The following is a 19218-nucleotide window of genomic DNA, read 5'->3' as shown; positions in this document are numbered from 1 at the left end:
TTAAAGAAGGTTTTTATTTTCAGTTTTTTTTTCTTTTCTTTTTGTTCACTTAACGTCAGTCTCAATGTTGTGAGGGACCCGACCTCGCCTCGCTTGGCCCCTCCGTCTTCACCCCTTGGCTGACTGTAATGAGGGAGGCGGGAGCGTCAAGCCAGCCATTGGTAGCCAGAAGAGGACCAGAAATTAGACGAATTCGCATTAAAAATAAAAGTCTAAAACAGCAAGGAAAAATAATAGCTTACGTGAATGGCGACTTGGGAAGTTTTATTTTTCATATTGCAATTTTTTTTTTCTTTTACATTTTAAATTCTGTGTATTAATATCTGCAGTGGACAGGAGCTCTGCAGCATCCAGCAAATGGACAGGATCGTTTCTCTCAGGATGGCTTATTATTTCATTGCTTCTTTATGTTCTGTGTATTTTATGTTTGGTTGATAATTATAAAGTGTTTTTGGTTAAGTTCAATGTATGGCAGGTTGAGGATGAAGAAGAGTTTGTATTTATATTCATTTTATTGAAATGTTCTCCGGTGTTTCTTGGAACAGTGCAAACATAGAGTGGAATGGATATTTGCATTGGTGGAAAGCAAATAAGGAAGCCTACTTTTACTCACTTGTAATTGAGTATTTCCGTGCTCAGTGACTTTATACGTCTACTGCACTACATTTCAGTGGCAAATGTACTTTTCACTCAGTACATGTATTTGATAGCTTTAATTGCTTGTTACTTTGCAGACGCAGATAAATACATTATAAGACTTTATTGATCAACGGAGGTAAATTCACAAGCTACTCAGCAGCATATCAAAGCTCCACCTTTACCAGCTGCAACATGAAATGATCAGTGCATTAATGCATAAATAATATATCCAGAGATATAAGGCATTATTCTGAAATGGCCCATTCTGCTCAATAAGCAGTTTTGCTACAAGTTCTTTCCGTATATTTTGATGCTAATACTTCTGTACCTTTACATAAGTACAGTTTCAGTGGAGAACTTTTACCTGTAGCACAATATTTCTACACTGTAGTACTAATCAGAGTACTTTTCCCAACACTGGACATTGTCCAGAGCCCTGGAAAAGCTAAGACACAATTTTTGTCACATCCCATAAAACAATCTATTGACTTTGTAGCCAAGAGTAAATAAATACGTTTCTGAATTATTTTATCTATTTAGTAATATATATTTTAAAGCAATACAACTGTAGTAATTGTGCAGTTGTATTTAGGTAAAAGCCCTGCTCTGTTATTATTCCCCTATACTACAGTTATTTCATTTTAAATTCACAAGCTACTCAGCAGCATATCAAAATTAGCTCCACCTTTACCAGCTGCAACATGAAATGATCAGTGCATTAATGCATAAATAATATATCCATATGTGTCATGCTTTTATTTTGACAATCCCAACCGGAAGCTCCTTACTTATTCTGTGTCACCTGACAGTGATGGAGAAAAGTTACAAATCTCACTTGAGCGATTGACTTTATGGCTGCGGGGGAGGAACAAATAAAACGGTAGTGACAGCTTGACGTTAGTCAGTTCAGAAGGAACCACGCGACGTGAAGGTTTTTGTTTGTTTTTTTTTTTGCTTTAATTGGATTCTGAAAGCCCAGAGACCCAGCTGTTATGGACATCAACTCTACTTCAGCGGGGTGGACAGATGAGAAGACCTCCATGAGCCAGGCGGTCCCTCCGCCCTACCACGACAGCCCGCGCCCGGGGTACACACAGCAGGTAAGCTTTTAACAGTGTAACATCGAGAAAAAAATAATATATACATATATATAAACCGCATCACACTCATTTATCTGTGGAATTATTGCCATAACAGTCCGTCATTACGGGGCCTTTTTAAGAAATATTTTTCTTTTCTGTCTAATGTTAATTTGTTATTATATTCATCATGTAAGACTTGGAAGAACATATGAAATTTATTTCTAGGCTATTGCTCCTGGTGGATAAGCCCTACCCTGAGTGGACTCATAGTGTTCTTTAGTTTTTGATTGTGGCATCAAGATAATTCAAATTAGACGTATATGAACCCAAAAATAGAAGCTTATATTTCAATTTTGACCTTCATTGAAACATTCAGTTGATTTAAAAGCTTTTAATTATGTTTTAATCAATTCCACCGTGTTCAACAATACGATAGCAAGAAAATAAAAGAATATTTAACACAAGATCAAATTCGATTTTTTAAAATTCACATTTTTTTATTTATTTTATTCTTATTTTTTTGCTGATCCCTCTCTCTCTCTCTCTCTCTCTCTCTCTCTCTCTCTCTTTTAAATTAAAATTGAACACTCACTATCGCCCTCTGCGTAGGAGAGCACGCAGCGACGTGCATTGCGCTGATGGAGCTCAGCATTACCACCTGTCAGTGCGGCGCGGTACTTTCTGCCTCACCCATTTTCATTGCGCATTTATGGCCGATATAAAGAGAAACAGCAATGGGCATGTGCCAACCGCCTGCGTCAGTCAGTGTGTGTGGCACCGTCAGAAGTGAGGTACAGCTCATCCCTGCCTCACTTCGGCCTTCTCCCACGCATTTGAACAGGAAATGCGTAAATGTAGCGATTTTGACCGTAGAAATGTTGAAATCATACAGAAAACAAATTTATAGTACAGTCATGAGCTTAAGTCCGAATTTCCCCCTCTTAATGAATTTCTAAACCACAGCAAGTTTTGTTTTTTTTTTTAATTATATTTTAACAGGCGAGGCAGTGCCTCACCTGCCTCCCCTGACTGCATGTCACTGCTTCATTACCTCTCCATCTTGTGGCATCCACTTGGTTTTGTGTCATACCTGTTTCCTTTGAGCTGAAAATGAGTTTCAGATGTATTGCATGTGTGTGGCCTGCAGGTTGATGGAGCCCCGCTACAGTACGGAGGTGCAGAACAACAGCTGTACCCCGCGGGGCACCAGCCGGCCACCGTCGTCGCTGTCCAGCCCACAGTGTACGTGACTCGAGCCCCACTGGTTGACCCTGTCAATGACTACTTGTGCTACTCCATCTTCACCTTGCTGTGCTGCTTCCTGCCTGTTGGAATTGCTGCCCTCGTCTACTCCGTCGCAGTGAGTCTGAGTATTTATGTTCTTTATGGACTGATGCACAGCCATCAAGCAACATTTGCCCCAACCCATCCAAGTCATTTTATTCTGCACATCATTTCATTCTGAACACAGTATCGAGTCTGTCCCGGAGCGGACTGAAGCAACAATAGAGGGCAGTACGGTGATCTTATATCACTCGCTGAGTATGAGGGGAGCCAAACATTTTTTAGTGCTGAATGTTGTATGAGCTGAGAGATACTCTGGCCTGAGTTATTTGCATTGCCTTGTATTCCCCCGAGCTCCTGGACCTCCTCAGACATTTGTCTCCTCGTTGTTCTAAAAACTAGAATTAATTTTAATCAGTCTTTTTGAAAAGTAGTATTAATATAGCTGGTTGAAAGTTCTTATTTCTATATCTAAGTTATGTAATATAAAAAAATGCTGCTTTGTATTGTGAAACGCCTCTCCAGGTTCAAGCAAACTATGAGCCGTGCACTCATTTAACCTTGAATCCAGCTTTAATATTTGATAAGGCCTGTTATAAAGTTGTGCATCAGAAGTTATATTGGTAGTTGTAAAAAGTTATATAGTATCACTTTATTTCACGGTTGATTGGAGGTATTAATGCGTTTTTGTTGTGTGACGTAACTGGAAAAGTTAATGAGTTCGTTTTTACAGTGCCATTAGAGTGGTGCGGCATAAGGACAGTACACACCTCTTCAGGAGGAAGAGTTGGTCGAATGTTTCCATGCGGTTGCTGTGGATTCCTCAGAGGGGAAAGACCCTTGTGTGACCTCCTACACATTTTTCAAACAAATTAACAGCCATAGTCAACATTTATTTGGCCCTGTAACATTTAAGTACATTGGCTGAGAGTGTTACTTGCGCATAAAAAGTTTTTTTTTTTCTTTCTTTTTTTTTAGCTTTAAAGGTGCTATGAAAAGTCTGTAATATGTTAAATTTCCTGTGTGTTTTGACTTGTTTCCGCACCATGTGTGGCATGATTTTTAAATATCTTACCAAGTCATTTAATGCAGGGCTCTACACTAACTTTTCCACTGGTAGCACTGGTGCGACCAACTTTCTCAGTTGGTCGCACCAGCACATGATTTTCCTATGAACTGGGCACATGTCTTGTCATTGGCATAGGTTGGGTTCACATTCAGCCCGTTGTCGGGAGGGGCTCAGTGTTTCGGGTGATGCATTGGTCCCGACAGGTTTTGTGTTTTATGCTGTCGTTGTGTAACTTCACAGTTTCCAGCTTAAATTGTGTCGACCCCGTAACAAATTTAGTGTTGCCTGCAAGAGATGGGCCACACTGTCGACACCAGACACACAACGTAGTTCCCCCTTCGTACCGCAACCACACGTACTGTGTCAACCATTGTGGTTGAAAGCAGTACTTTTTTTTGTTTTTCCACCTGCTGCTTGGCCGGTCTCTCCCTGTCCTCCTCATCAACAGTAGGCCTACCGTCTGATTCGGCACCTTTTGCTGGCTCTACCTCACCACCAGTCTCCTCCTCTCTCTCCTTATTTAGTTTTTGGAAAAAATCAGCAATAGACCGCTTCATTTTTGAGAATAGCGAAACGCTAGTCTTGGTGTCTTGAAGTTCTGTGCGCTGCGCGTGTACGCGACGGCTTACGTGCACGCAACGGCGCTGTCTCAACAGGAGAGAGTGCAGGTGGAGGCGGCTGACTAAACCAGTGGAAAAAAAGCACGACTTTCAACCACAGTGTCTAACATGGAGCAATAAAACTGATGCGTTCCCACGAACGCGACCAGATGAAATTCTTACTCGCAAACTCTGAAAAAAAGGTTGCATAAGCGACCATTTTGGTCACAGTCTCGAGCCCTGTAATGTTGCTTACTGTCCTTAAACAAAGGCAGACGTATGTGACATGCTATCTTGTGTACACACACATGCATGTACTCAATGTACAGTGTAATTGTAAAATCATCTACACAATATTTACTAGTCCACTTAATATGTGTACATGTGTGTGCTGGCAGCAAACTACTGTCTGTCATATACCTTCTATTGCAACAGTAGGTCATTTGACTGGTGCCAGTCTGCATTATGAGATAGAATACTGTGACTGTACTTTGCAGTCACTCAGCCTGCAACCTAATTTGGCCTCTGCTTGCTAGGCTGTCACAGTAATGAACAGATACTGTATGAAGCCCAGAGCTGTATGACTGGACTGAGTAAGCCATGATGCAGTGCAAGGTAAACTGAACTCAATTATCCCCCATTATGCTTGCATGTACCTTCCAGGATATTGGATACACACACATTCACACAACTAATGGTCAAACTCAGTAGCCACTTATTGGCACTACAATAAAATATTTATATTTTTAAGAAAGCTGTATCATATCAGTAGCAAATAAAACATTAAGTGGAAGAAAATAATACATTTGCTGTCTGATTAGGTTGTTTGCAGATGATGTCATGTTGCTCTTTTGTTGTGGTGTGAACTGCAGATGGAGGGCCGAAAGTGATTTTCTGCACTCTAACACACATTCAAAATGACAAACCAAGAGGGGCTTTTATTGACTGCCAAAAGTTGTTGTTCATTAGGGTGAAAAATGCAAAAAAAAAAGAAAAAAAAGAAAAAAAGAAGGATCGAAAAAAAGCCAGAAAAAAATGACTTGTTAATTGTCTGTGGTTGGAAGGAGCCGAGTTGGCTAATGGTGGAAATGGTGTAACATTAGCTATTGTTTTAAAAGTCATGGCTATGTAACCCTTTTCACCATCGGCTCGTGAAATGTGAAACCCTTTACTTCACACTAAATAAAGAATTAAAGCTCCTCAAACTCAAATTTATACTCATATGGTGAAAGAGACATCTCATTGTAAATTAACTGTTTAGGGTAAATTATGACTCTCACTGTCTTGAATATATATTTAGAGGGTTAGGTTTAGATAAAAGGTTAGGTTGGTAGGGTTAGGGTTAGGGTAACGGGCATACCTCTGGTTTTGAAACCTTATAGTAATGTAAACAGAAATACATAAGACACCATAAACAGGAGGCAAAAACACACAGACACTGAATCTCAGTTTAGAGAATGTATTGACAATATTTAAATACAAATGCCAACTCTTTAATATGAAAAATAAAAAATAAAATAAAATACCCGGGGTTTCTTTAATAATTTGTCTTAGTTTCTGAGTGCACTCTTTGTTTAAATTTGATTTAGCAAGCTTGCTTTTGGATCGTTGGCGTGCATTAAAAGTTGGAGCTCAGGCAGACAACAGTACCTCCGTGTGGGGAAATGGAAACGGCTCCTACCGCAGGGAAATCCTCCTCTGGTCTCTCGTCCGCAGCAGCAACAGCAGCAATGAGCAGCAGCACCCACAGCCTCTCCAACCAGGGGGAAAAGTCAGTCCTCGGCCCTCAGCACACACAGCCACGACATCCGCTGAAGCTCCTCAGCTCAGGCAGCCTCCTCCGACGTCCGTGCGGGGAAATGAATGCGGGGAACGCGGCAGCTAAGCTAACTCAGCTAGCTCAATCTGCAGCAGAAAACAGACACGCTCGGTCGGCAATTCACAGTCCGTAACTCTGTAATTTAAGAGCGTGTCGGCTGGCGAACCGTTAACAGTCTAACTGAACAAAAATAAAAAAGTATAAACACGGGGTAGTCTGTCTCCATGCTCTACGCCATTGTCCTCCTGCTTCTTCTCGTCTCTTTTCTGCGTACTTTTTTCTCCTACTTCCTCTCACACCCAGGTGAACCGGAAATGAAAACTTTATAGCTCATTACTACAAAACACAACTTTTAACATTTTTAAAGTATCGAACCAGCAATGAAATACATTTTTACAGGCACATATTTTAACTGTAAATTAAATATATTTTAACCTCTTATTTATCATGTGAATTTGAATGTAACCATGACAACTGAATAGTAATCAGGCATCTCATCAATAATTGAAAATATCCACACATTTAAATGACAGGAAAACAATATCTAAATATAACTGATATTTATCAGGTTATTACAGCTACAACCAACAGGACTGACACTTGTTAAATTGGTGTTAACGGTTTTGTGACGATCCACATCTTTAGTGGCGTTTCAGCGGACCTTTGCAGTCAACCTAGCAGACAACCGTATTGTAAACATCAACTTTCAGCACCACGGCGCTGAAAGTCTGATTGAGCAGGGTCTCTGATAAAGCCAAAATGAGCTCAGCCTGCATGTTGTTAGACAAAAGTTGGTTACATTTTTGCAGATGTGTTAGCTGCCAGCAGCTCTCTTTTCTGGATATGCAGACAACAATTAAGGCAGTACTGTTGATACTGGATAAAAAGTCTGAATTTGGTCATTATGGGGCAAGATCTGGAGTTTTCAGGAGCACTTAAGTTATGTGATGTCGAAACAGATTTATGATCATTCATCCTCAACGGACAGAGGAGAGAGCACTATCACTGGGAAGATTTATCTGATGTCAACGGCTTTTATGGCTTCAGTTATGACTTTGATAAGAGGAAATGATCCTCAACTGCATCATAAGAGTTTAAGTGCTTTGTGTGCTATAATCAGTGATCATGTGACAAGGTTTCTAAAGTACAAACCTGATCCCAAAAAAGTTTGGGACACTGTGTAAAACTTAAATAAAAACAAAATGAAGTCATTTGCAAACAAACTGTTTTTAGTTGATGAGATAAAAAAAAAAGAAATTCATTGTAATGATGTACTTAAAGGGACGGTTTGCAAAAATAAAAACAAAAATAAAAGAAATGTAGACCTCATTGTAAACTGTTTCTCTTGAAACTACATGCTCTTTCAGAAACAATGTGTGATGGTTACCTGTCTGAAAATCAATCTCAGTCCTCCAGAGAAAGCACTGGCCTATGACCACTGTATCCTGTGCAGGTGTAGTCACACATGTTCGCATACGACTCTCACCAAACAATCTGATCTTAAACCCTTTGCGGCATGATCTTTGAATGGGCATGGCAAGATCAAGGATGGTCCCGAAAGGGTTAAAAACTCAATGTAAGTGTTAATGTACGTTCAGCTTTAGCTTGAGTTGAGCCTGGTGGAAAATCCCAGTATGACTTCATTTATTGTTCTATTTACTGACATTCTGCCTCGTTTTTTTACTACAGTATGACACAGGCAGACCTATTTCCTCCATAGCTCTTTTAATACATCTGTCTTATGATTTGGCTTCTTTGCTCTCCATGAACAGATTCACATTCATATGTCATCCCTACTTCAGATCTTATGGAGAAACGTAGCGTTTCTGAAATGACAAAGACCTTTCCTGAAACAGAACATGCATGAATGTCCCACAGTCACCTTCTCTGGCGTGTTTTGGCCTGTGACATGCCCACAGAGAGGTCAGTGAAATGTTGAAATGAATGGGCCCGTGCATAGTGCTCATTCCTATTAAGATGAATAGATCCAGCATAATGTATTATGTTACCAAGGTGGGCAAAGTGTTCATTTCTGTCCTCACTATGATGAGCATATGTACACAGCTGTAACAGACTGCAGTTGCCATGATGAATTTACACATTTCACACTGGCTTTCAGTAGATAATACTGTAAAACTAGAATACCTTTGAGGTGGAACCAGAGTCCACAGCCATGCTCATGGCTCTGTGAGACTGTGCTTATGCTCAGTGGTGCCTTGAGCTAAATGCCAACATGCTCACAATAACAATGTTACCCTACTGAATTTTAGGTGGTACTATTTACCACGTTTGCCTAACCCTATTTTAGCCTGATCCACTGTAATGACAGCATTTCAGGGTGGGGCTTAAATATTTAACGATGACAGTTGTGTGTCGGCATTTATGGTATTTGGACAAGGTGTCTTTGTTTTAAGTATGAACAACTGCCCTTGGTATGTGGAAACACGGGTGCACAAAGACACAAGCACACGTATGACTAATAATCCTGATCTTGTATTTTTTGTGCTAAAGGGACTATATTTTAATGTGTTGTCTTGGGAAACACTAGGATCTCAATGAAGAGAGTTCAAAGCTGTAGGTTTTTTTCACTACAATCGGCAGTGAACTGAGTTAGTCCAGTTAGTTTCACAGTTGAAAATCGTTTGATCCGTGAGCAACTCTCTTGCTTTTCCTGTCTCTTGTGCATGTGTCTGTCTCTCTTTCTGCCCTTCCTTCTATGTCATTAACACAACCGGCAAACAGACAGTTCACACACTCACATGCTCTGATCTGAATGAGCCCACTCCCACTCAAACACGTATCTAGGCCATGCCAAGAAATGTGAAGGAACACGACACGAGCACAAACACCAACCTGTCCAACGTCATGGAAACGATGGTACAGAGATGCCGAGCTGTTGTGTCACTCTCTGCAAAGTCACCAGACTCCATTTATAGAAACTGTACTTTTATAATTGTAAAACACAAACTCACCACTGAGAAAGAAAATTGAACTCACCAGAACTTTCTTAGTGTATCTTTCACTGGTCCAGCAATCACCATAAACTCCTAAATATTTTCATATCTAACTCAGGGATTATTTTCACCTGACATGATGAACACAGAGATTTAAATATGTTGGACTTCAACAGATTTTCCCAGTAAAAAAGAAGAGTTCACTCAGGGATAAGATAAACAGACAGAAGAGACACTCAAGTTTGTTCTGTTACGCAAGATCAGAGATAAATCTGCTTCCTCATTTTCAGTACAGTACAGTATTCTCAGCGTATTTGATTGGATTAGAATTTAGTAACAGCACATTTATTATCGGTTTGTTATTGTTCAGGGAAGGGCTGTGCTGCATTACATGAACCATTGTGGTTCTACTCACCAAACCCTGACTTCTCTGAAATGCCTTAATTTGTAAATTTGAAGGAGTCATGAGGATCTAATCGGTCTGGCCGAGTATGGAGACCCCCCCTTTGAAAGCTGAAAGAGAAAAAAAGTGAGAGGAAACAGTGCCTGTGTGCTCCTGTCCAGTCATGTAGTCGAGATTAATAGGCGAGGATGGTTCGTTGAGTTTCCATTGTTGCCTTTTGTGGCATAATGAGGGAGTCAAGAGGGATGCAGAAGAAAGATTCAGGAAAACGAATGAAGTGCCAGAAAGTGGCCAAGACTTGGGATTGGGAGAAAAGAAAGAGACAAAGGTGGACAGTCGGGTTTTAATTGGGTTGTGTCTCAAACTATGTGTGTTCTTGTGTCACTTTGACAGTTTATTGCGAGATGGACAAGATGGAATGGAATAATAAAAAGAAGAGAGGGAGTGGTGAGAGACAGAGAGCTGGCTGCTGGAATCCGTCTCACTCCGCATTCTCTCTCTGGCATTTTCAACCATGATGGACAAGAGAGCGCTCAGGCTAACCGTTTGACCGTGTCAAAATCAAGCTCGTGTTTTTCTCTTTAAAGGCTTTGCTGCTGAGAGAAACTTCACTTTGATGACATCTAGAAAACTAGAGTCATTTTCTATTGAGCCCAGGATGAGACGAGTTGCAGTGCTTAACTCTGGAGCGTCCAGACAAACGATTCTTTTGTCAGGATCAAACATCAGCGCTCTCGGCCTCCGTCGGCAGGCCACTCCTTCTGTGACAGCTTGATCAAATGGTCCTTTGTTTCCTGAAGCGTGAGCTTGTCCTCACAGCTTATCTTTTATTGACAGTGGATGAACATCCAGATGGTAACATGCAGGGTGAAGCCATGATTTGCACTTCCTGTGCTGCAGAACCACACTGCTGCAACAACAATGAGATTTAAGATCATGTTTCAGAAAATTGCTTATTGCACAGTTTAGATTAGATAACGTAAAGATGCAAAAGAAGATAAAGGTTATTCTTCTGTTACCTCCATGCAAAACTCACTGTTTACACACACCTCACTCCACTACAGTGACATTGCATTTGTGATTATGAGACAGATTTTAGAAATCTGTGCAAGCATGCAACTCAAATTCCAGCATGGTCCAGAACGCAGCGATGAATGATAAAAGACGTGATTGTTGCACTGCAGTTCTATTTCACTGCTTCTTCTCACCATATTTGCAACATGAGATAATTTCCTCTTTCTCCTCTTAATTTACACTAATCATTTTAGGGATTTGTGCCCCTCTGGAGGCAGTTGTGTGTTACTGTAAACCACTGCAGGGCTGCGTAGAACAGTGTAAAGGTAAACACCTGTTGCCCACCAGTTAAAATGGCTGTGAGGTCAAAGAATAATCTGCAGCATGGAGTGCTGGAAGTGATATAAACTGAAATAAATACACCACAACAGCAACAACAACCACACAGCAGGCTAAAGAAAAGTCTCCTAACCTGGAAGAGAGACCAGTTAAGACCAGTCTATTAAACCATTTCTGAAATATTTATGTCGAATAGAAATGTTTTTATTCTGTGTTACTGGCAAAGTGAAATACTAAATAAACACAAAGCTGTGACCAAAGTTAATGTAAATATTTGTTCAACAGGGTTTTCTCTTGATGACTAACACACCTGACCTAACAGGCTGGCATTGTTGACCTTGATTATGTGTGGAAATAACAATCCACAGCTTTTAATGTGAGCGTTTCACAAGGGTGAAACTTACTCATAAGGTTCATTTCCAAATGCAGCTTTATAGTTTTATTGAAGCTGCATTTCTTTCTCTCAGATTTAATTTTCAAGAAACCATTCTCGCTTTATTGCAATTTTATGGTGACAGTCAGAGAGCAATGTCAGCATTCATTTGGAGACATGGACTCAGCTAAATGCTCCAATATGTTCTCTGGCTAACTTTGACTCAATAGGTGTGGGATATCAGAGCTTTTTCACTGTCTGCCAAAGGTATTGATTAGTGCAGCTTTAAAGTGAGATGAGTAATCCACTGATCGTAGCCATGAGTCACTGTGATGCCTGGCTTGACATGGAAAGTGTTTAAATATATCCAGTGTTTCTCCCATGCTGATAATGACATGTAGTGTCTGCTTTCTCTTGGTCAGAAGCACCAAGCCCAGGTTTGTTCCCCGTGTGGGCCTCATTCCAGAAAGCTGGACTATAATAAATCCCAGACGGGGGATTTTAAGGATCCACCTCGTCGACCTCTGAAGCTGGGAATCACACAGAGCACATTTTGAGGAGGCAGGCGTCCCTGAAATAGGGTGTGTCCTCAAGGCTGCGCCTGTTTAGCCTTCATAAGCAACAGCAGCCACATGAGAGCTGGTTAATGATAAACATACCATAAAGCCCTGCTACTGCATGTAACTGTGCTCAGTAAAACAGGTGCCCATGTGTCAAGCAGAGGTACAGAGAGCAGTGCCACAGAGTGGAGCTCAGGTGAATTTCAACTTAAGGTGCAATGTATCAATCTTTCAGTCAGGTGTATTATTACTCCTATGTGCAGTATCAATACTCCAGTCAGGAGTACTATCACCCAGTGTGCGATATCAGTACCTGTTGCTCATATTTTTCAATATTTCTTGTTTATATTGTTTATATTGCTTGTTTGATCACTTTGCTGCTGTAATACCGTAAATTTCCCCTCTGTGGGATTAATAAAGGAATATCTTATCTTGTTTCCCCCGTTGAGCTCACCATCAGCCAATCAAATGGAAGGCTCAGGACTGAATCAAACTTCGGGAGCGAAGGTGGTCATGGTGTCTTGAAATGTTTCACCACATTGTCAAAGCGATGCAAACGTGGGACAAAAACGTGGGGCAGAAATGTTAATGAACAGGCTTGACTCTTCTTCGTTTTGTCTCATCGTGTGGGATATCTGTTCCATCCTCTCTTTCATCAGCTCTGTTCAGTTCCGCTGTCTGTGATTTTCTCACAGATGTCAGCCCCCTGCTCTCTCACGGCCATTGTCGCTCACGATGACTCTGACTGGCAGAGGCAGAAAACCACAGACAGGCACACTGACAACCAGAGAGGCCCACTCACAGAGATTCAGCTGACGGACTATGCTGCAACAGAAATAAAACAGGCAGACCTGAAGACAGACGGGCAGCCAGTCGAGCAGCAGCAGGAAAGCAGAGCCAGTCTCCAGAAAGGGAGCTAATACAATTTAAGCAGCAGTGCATCAGTCTGTGTAATATGATTTAAGGGTGTTGGATTGCAGGACATGATGCATTCCAGCAGTTATTCTTAAGAAGAGCTGAGTCAAGAGCTTTTATATTATTCACATAAAACAGCCTCATTAGCAAATACTATAATATACATGCTGTTCTGCTGTTGCTGTTTTTCATTTAACAAGAGAAGCAAATAGAGGAATCCCTCCTGTCGCTCCTCCTGAGCTTTCTCTCCTTTTGTTTTCTTGTCAAAGAACTTTTCGTCCTAATAATGTCGCAGAAGTTTCCTGGAAATGATCATGTCACATGGTGTTAGTTAGTTAGTCTAGTTAGTTAGCTAGTCTGTCTCATAATCCAGTTGTATGCTTCCTCTCAGGAAATGATCAGGAAATGATAGGAAATTATGGAGCCATAGTACAAAACATTAACTTTTGTTGTTGAAGTTATTATATGAAGATACTCATTCGAAGCATCTTATAGAGGAGAAGTCACTGATCTGAAACACAAAGGGAAAAAGACACAGGGGATGGTGACTGGAGAACAAACACTCGATGATAATAAAAATAATACTGATGAACGGCCAACAATACCACTGAGCAGCAGAAACAATCTGGCGACGACTCTTCAGTAGTCCACAGTCTTTATACTGTGCTGATTGTGATGAGTCCCAGCTGTGTTGAAGCCAGTTCCCAGCCACCTGGAGAACCAGGCCCCGCCTCTGCCAAGAAAGGAAGCCCAGGAAACAAAGCTCCACACCTCTCCACAGCCCATAATAACCAAAGTTCTTCAAACACCACAGTTTACTTGATAAAACATGGCGTGCATTCTTACTGGTCCGCGGAGGCATTTTGTTTGTGGGTTGTCCGTCCGTCCGTCTCGCTCTAGTGAACGCAATATCTCAGGAACACCTGGAGGGACTTTGATTACATCTGATTTTCACTTCTTCTGCAAAAACAGTTTTCTGGCCATTATTCAACACCAGAGCTCAGGATCAGAAAGGCAGATTGTGACCATATTTCACATTTGGATGTGTGTGAATCTTCCACCTTTTCTGATTTGTAGTTTCTTTGCAGCAACATCCATATTTGAAGCATGTCATGGATACAACTTAGTGCTCTGTCACAATCAGCTTAATTGGCCATGCATGTGAACACACACAAGGAATTTTACTGTTTTTTGTGTCTCTCAGTGAACTTAGACACTAAGAGACATACAGCAAAATAAGAATTTGGTATCCTGAGTTTACTCAGAAGAATCGGTGTTGTGAGTTCAGTCCAGTTTTTATTGATTTGGAACCCAAGTTACTTGCATCAGTCCGGTGGAAATCCACCACAAGCTCATTGGTTCTGCTGATATTGAGCTTCAGGTGATGGTCGTTGCTCCATGTGATGAAGCTCTCTATCAGTCCTCTGTGCTCCTCTGTGAACATAGTCTCTAAGTGAAGACAGCTTGTTTCTCACTGGAAATGATTCACTGGAACCATACATGTCAATATAATGATGACTTCCATTGCACCAAAAAATACACAGAATACCTTTTAATAAATTCCTTTAAAGTTTTCAATACATATATGAGTCTGGATAGACGTGGATGTAAATGAAACTTAAGGAGGTAATTCCAGTTTCATCTTTGAGCAGAGCATTCCTGACTAATATCAGATATCAGATACTTTGACTCTACTTCCTCTCACACTCACTCAGTTGAGGTAATGGATGCAGGATGGAGAATTCACTCAGTGGAGCTGCACAGCCGGGTTAACTGACAGTGGTAAATTCACTTTAGCTTTCTTCAATCAGACTTTGAGTAAGGCTGAGCTTAGGAAGCAAAAGGTGTGGTCATCTGCCCGATTCTGACAGGATCTGTTCCATTGGTTTCTTAAATATTTAGTTTTATTCTCCAGTATATTTGTAGTTTGAAAAACCTATTGTGATTTTTGATATAATAAATCACAAGAAATGCCTTTCACATTTGCAGCATGAATTCTAATTTTTCATGAATAACTTCCAAAAACAGATTCTGTAAGTTTTCAGTGGTTTCTGTAGTGGTTCAAAGGGCCCTGCATGCAAAGCACTATTAATTGATAGTCTTTTCTATCTGCCGTAGAAATGCACTCTAGGTTTTTTTTAAGTTGAACATCACAGATCTGTCTGATGTGTCCGCACTTGCACTTTGTTTCTGCACTTCAACTGCAAACAATTACAGGTGTGGGATGTGTCCAAAGGTCACTCACTACAGACTGTTGTGAAAGACTTTTTTATTTCAAGTTGCAAGATAGTTAAGTGCCAGTAAAACCTTGCTCACTGAAATGTTTGCACCTTGTTCCTGCTAGATATTACAATATACTCTGATGAAATTCACATCCTTCCCTAACAATATAAAGGAATGTGAAGCTAATGGACTTGTGTCAGGGCAATTTGTGGAATTTCCACAACCTCACTGTATATACACATACTGCACATTGCAGTGGAACACAACACATGATGGTCTGATTGGCCCTGTTTATAAGAAGCCCGGTTGAAAAGACCTTTAACAATACTCTGAATACCAGCTCTACTGCTGCCCAGCAGCTGACCTCTGAGACCTCTGTACGGTCGGGGGAGGGAGGGACATACTGATGCATTTCTCTCTGGGACTTTCTCCATAGATGTTCTCATGCATGAAACTGCATTAGATGTCATGATCCATACTCGAATACTGCCAATAATCCAATCAAACTAACACATTTAGTGGGCTTCAATTTTATATTTCAAGTAGCAGTGATGGCATTGTTAACAGCTGTAATACCATTACTGTAATTCATCATCACTGACTGTTGTGATATTGAAACAATATAAAAATAAAATGATAATAGGGGACATTGTATATAATCAATCCACTTTGAGGAGTTGTTAGTCGGAAGCGTGTATTTGGGCTGAATCAAGGTGCTGAAGGTTGGACTGACTGCAGTAAACAAAATAAACTAATAATCTCTCTTATCACTTAGACTTTCATGTCCTGAAACCTCTCACCAGGCACCTGAAGGAGTTAGTCGACTATTTTATGTAACTATTTTATCACTGAAAAACAGTATTTGCTTTTTTGCATTTACGGCCATATATGGCCCGGAAGCCGGACGTTCCGCACCCCTGCTCTGAGTCACGCTATGCCACCAAGCCAGGCTGGGATTCTTCTTATCATATCAGTTAAAGTATTTCTCTTTCATGTGCCAACACACACTGCATCCTATCACATAAAAATTTACTGTAGAAATTAAACAAACTGGTTGTTTTTTCTGCCAATACTGCAGGCTTCCCCTTTTTTGCTGTTCGGACAATGAAACATCAGTCTGATTCTGAAGTGGCTGTAAAGTAGCTGTAATTAATAATTTTATATTAATACCGGATCACATGACTGCTCCTTTGTGCAAGATGCCACTGGAATTGACAAGTCAACAGAGAATCATCATCTGACTTTGCAGTTCTATGGAGTATTTTAGCATCTTTCAGCTCGTTGTTTTGGTTTTTTCACCACCTTCCCAGCACCAAACAGCAGACAGACGGAGTTAGTGACTAGGCGGTGAATATGGTGGAGCTTTTAGCGGCTTAAGAGCCAGATATTTCCCACAGGAGTTGGTAGAGACAAAAACTGAGCAAAAAAGAGAATGGCTTACATTCATCAGCTAGCCAGAAACACGACTCCAAGCGAATGATAAATTTGTTCCATAACTTCTGGATGTGTGATAAACAACTGTTTGCAAGCAGGTTTCCATGTAAACTTGACGATGCATCAACACTGGGTTCACAACTTGGGTTCACTTCACACAGGCAGTGAAAGCACACAGTGATTGCAGGTTTAAAGGGAGTAACTTTTGATAAGATTCTTTAAGAAAACATATCCTACTTACTTAATCTGGTATGACGGTTGCTGTTCAGCAAAAGTTACATGAGCTTACTTTAACCTCACTATAGTACTGTGAAATGCACTGAATGCTTTTGGCATTTTTTTTTTTTTTTTTAAAATAACTCATTTATAATTTAGAGTATTTTTTCTCACCCTCAGACTCGTGAAGCCAACAACATTGGTGATCGGGCAGCGGCAGAGCGCAGCAGCAAGACAGCCAGGATATTGAACCACGTGGCCCTGGGAGTCGGCATCGGGATCATTGCCATCGCAGTTATCTACGTGATTGTTGTGTATACTACGATTAGATACTAAATCTCAGAACAGAGCAGCATCATTACTGCTGATTGGAAAGAGTTTTTGAATGAAAATCTGTAACCCTGGAGTCACACAATTTGCTAAAAGACCTTTGAAACATTACTGACATTATTATAAAGAGTAGATAACCATTAATTGTAAACAAATTACAGTAGTTTATTAATGTAATCCATTACTCTCCACCTCAGTAGAGAGCAACCACCACAGATTTCCGAAGAATAATTTTTTATCACTTTCTGTGTTATCACACATTAAAAATCAGCATTTTTGTTTGTTTGTTTGTTTTTGAATGAAACGTGTTTAGTCAATGTGATGCCTTAAGAGTTTTGCTCACTACAGTGTTGGGTGAGCCTGTTTCTCATCAAAGTGTATCATGTGAGACTGCACATTTCAAGGGGACCCAGTCCTTGTTTTCAAATGATTTTTGAATCACACCAAAGTCATCTTCTTTATTCCAGCTGAACAGGAATCTGTAGCTTCACACAAAATCAGCAGAAACTTAATGACAGTGAAGCCATTATGGATAACTCAATCTGACTCACTTATTTTGAAAGCTGCAATGTTTTATGTGTCACTGGCCTGTATGTTGTTTGTCATACAATGTCTGTGTGTTCTTTTCAAAACCAAAGCTGAAAAAGTAACATTGTACTGTATACCAAATTTCTTTATAAAAAAAAAAGTCAAAGTATATTGAGAGAAAAAAACACTTGTGCTGTCTGGTCTGTTAAGATGATTTTTATCTGACCAGTGTCAGAGCCTGACAAGGTTTGTCACAGTGCATCAGAACATTTATCTTGCTGCTAAAAAGCTGAGTGGACCTGCAGTGTGGACCAGACTCCAACTTCATTGAATCTGTCAAATATGCGATGGCCACCAAAGGTTGGTCGCAAGCAGTGCACCAGACAATAAATGTCTATTCAAGCAAATATTTCCTCATGTGCTTTCATATATTGGTGCCATTCATGTGTAAAAATGCCTCTGTATATATGCTAAATGCTGAAAGTGCATCTGCAGTCCCACCACGTCCCCTGCCTTTACTTCACCTGTCATTTGTCCGTCACCTGGAGCTGGTTTCACAGAAAGCTACATTTGACATGAAAATTGGATAATGTACAGAGTTCTGAGCAAAACCATCTGTGTGTTACTGTTGAGTTTTCTGCATTTAGCATTTTCTGATGCTTATCTGGGCCCAGGTTGTGATCAATTAATTAATTGTATCATTAGGACTTATTGCCATGTACTGTTGGGTAAGTATTGAAAAAATGTGATGCAGTAATGAAAAACCCTAGGCTTACTGTCCTTACTGGTTTTCCATCATACTTTGATACTTTGGCTGGTATGACTGTTAGAGGAGGTATTAAATTGCGTCCACTGAGGCATTAAAATATCTCACCATGCAGAAATGCTGCTATGGAAGGAGTCAAACTTCAAACTTCAAACTTCAAACTTTATTTATTTATATGGCACTTTTCATACTTAAAAAGCAACACAAAGTGCCTCACAGAGGCTAAAAACGACAGAGAAGAAAACCCAGCCCTCCCGCCCCCATAACCACATACAGAAACACACACACAGACACACACGCACCCATACGGATAAGATAAGTAGTAAGCCACCTGTGGGGGCCATCCACACTGAGAGGGCCCCCGGCTCATGACCGGGGGGCGCCGCCCGAGACCACCCCGACCCAGGCAGACAGAAGGCCCCACACCAGGGTGCGGAGGTCTCCAGCCATCCAGGCCAGAGCCGTCCCCTCAGCAGCGCCCCCATCAGTGGGCCAGAAGCATTTCCCAGTGAGGGGGGCCCCCATGAGGAAACGCTTGACCTAAAAACCAAGTCAACATGACAGGCTGAAGTTACCCATTTGTTTCATGTTAAAAGCCCATTTAAAGTGCAGACATTTTAACTGCTTCAGTGATCTTAGTGCTAACACAGACTTGTTTTCCCACATTGTGT

The 19218-nt window shown here is 40.7% G+C and overlaps 1 protein-coding gene across 1 annotated transcript; it reads left to right on the top strand.

Annotated features, from left to right (window-relative positions):
• Positions 1 to 1452: 1452 nt before the first annotated feature.
• Positions 1453 to 18185, top strand: LOC143325081 (trafficking regulator of GLUT4 1). Its single transcript, XM_076737970.1, has 3 exons — positions 1453 to 1739; positions 2869 to 3081; positions 17104 to 18185. The coding sequence occupies exons 1-3, from the start codon at positions 1632 to 1634 to the stop codon at positions 17257 to 17259; spliced, it is 477 nt and encodes a 158-aa protein (XP_076594085.1). The 5' UTR covers positions 1453 to 1631; the 3' UTR covers positions 17260 to 18185.
• Positions 18186 to 19218: the final 1033 nt, after the last annotated feature.

Source organism: Chaetodon auriga, chromosome 8 (assembly GCF_051107435.1).
Source record: "Chaetodon auriga isolate fChaAug3 chromosome 8, fChaAug3.hap1, whole genome shotgun sequence".
NCBI classification, from domain to species: Eukaryota; Metazoa; Chordata; class Actinopteri; order Chaetodontiformes; family Chaetodontidae; genus Chaetodon; species Chaetodon auriga.
Note: the sequence above shows the minus strand (reverse complement) of the source record. Positions and strands in the feature narration are given on the sequence as shown.

Bases quoted from the DNA above. Each gene is read 5' to 3' on its own strand.
- LOC143325081 (XM_076737970.1), top strand. From the start codon at position 1,632: ATGGACATCAACTCTACTTCAGCGGGGTGGACAGATGAGAAGACCTCC. The intron at 1,740-2,868 runs GTAAGCTTTTAA...TGTGGCCTGCAG, and splicing joins GCCCGGGGTACACACAGCAG to GTTGATGGAGCCCCGCTACA. The intron at 3,082-17,103 runs GTGAGTCTGAGT...TCTCACCCTCAG, and splicing joins CCCTCGTCTACTCCGTCGCA to ACTCGTGAAGCCAACAACAT.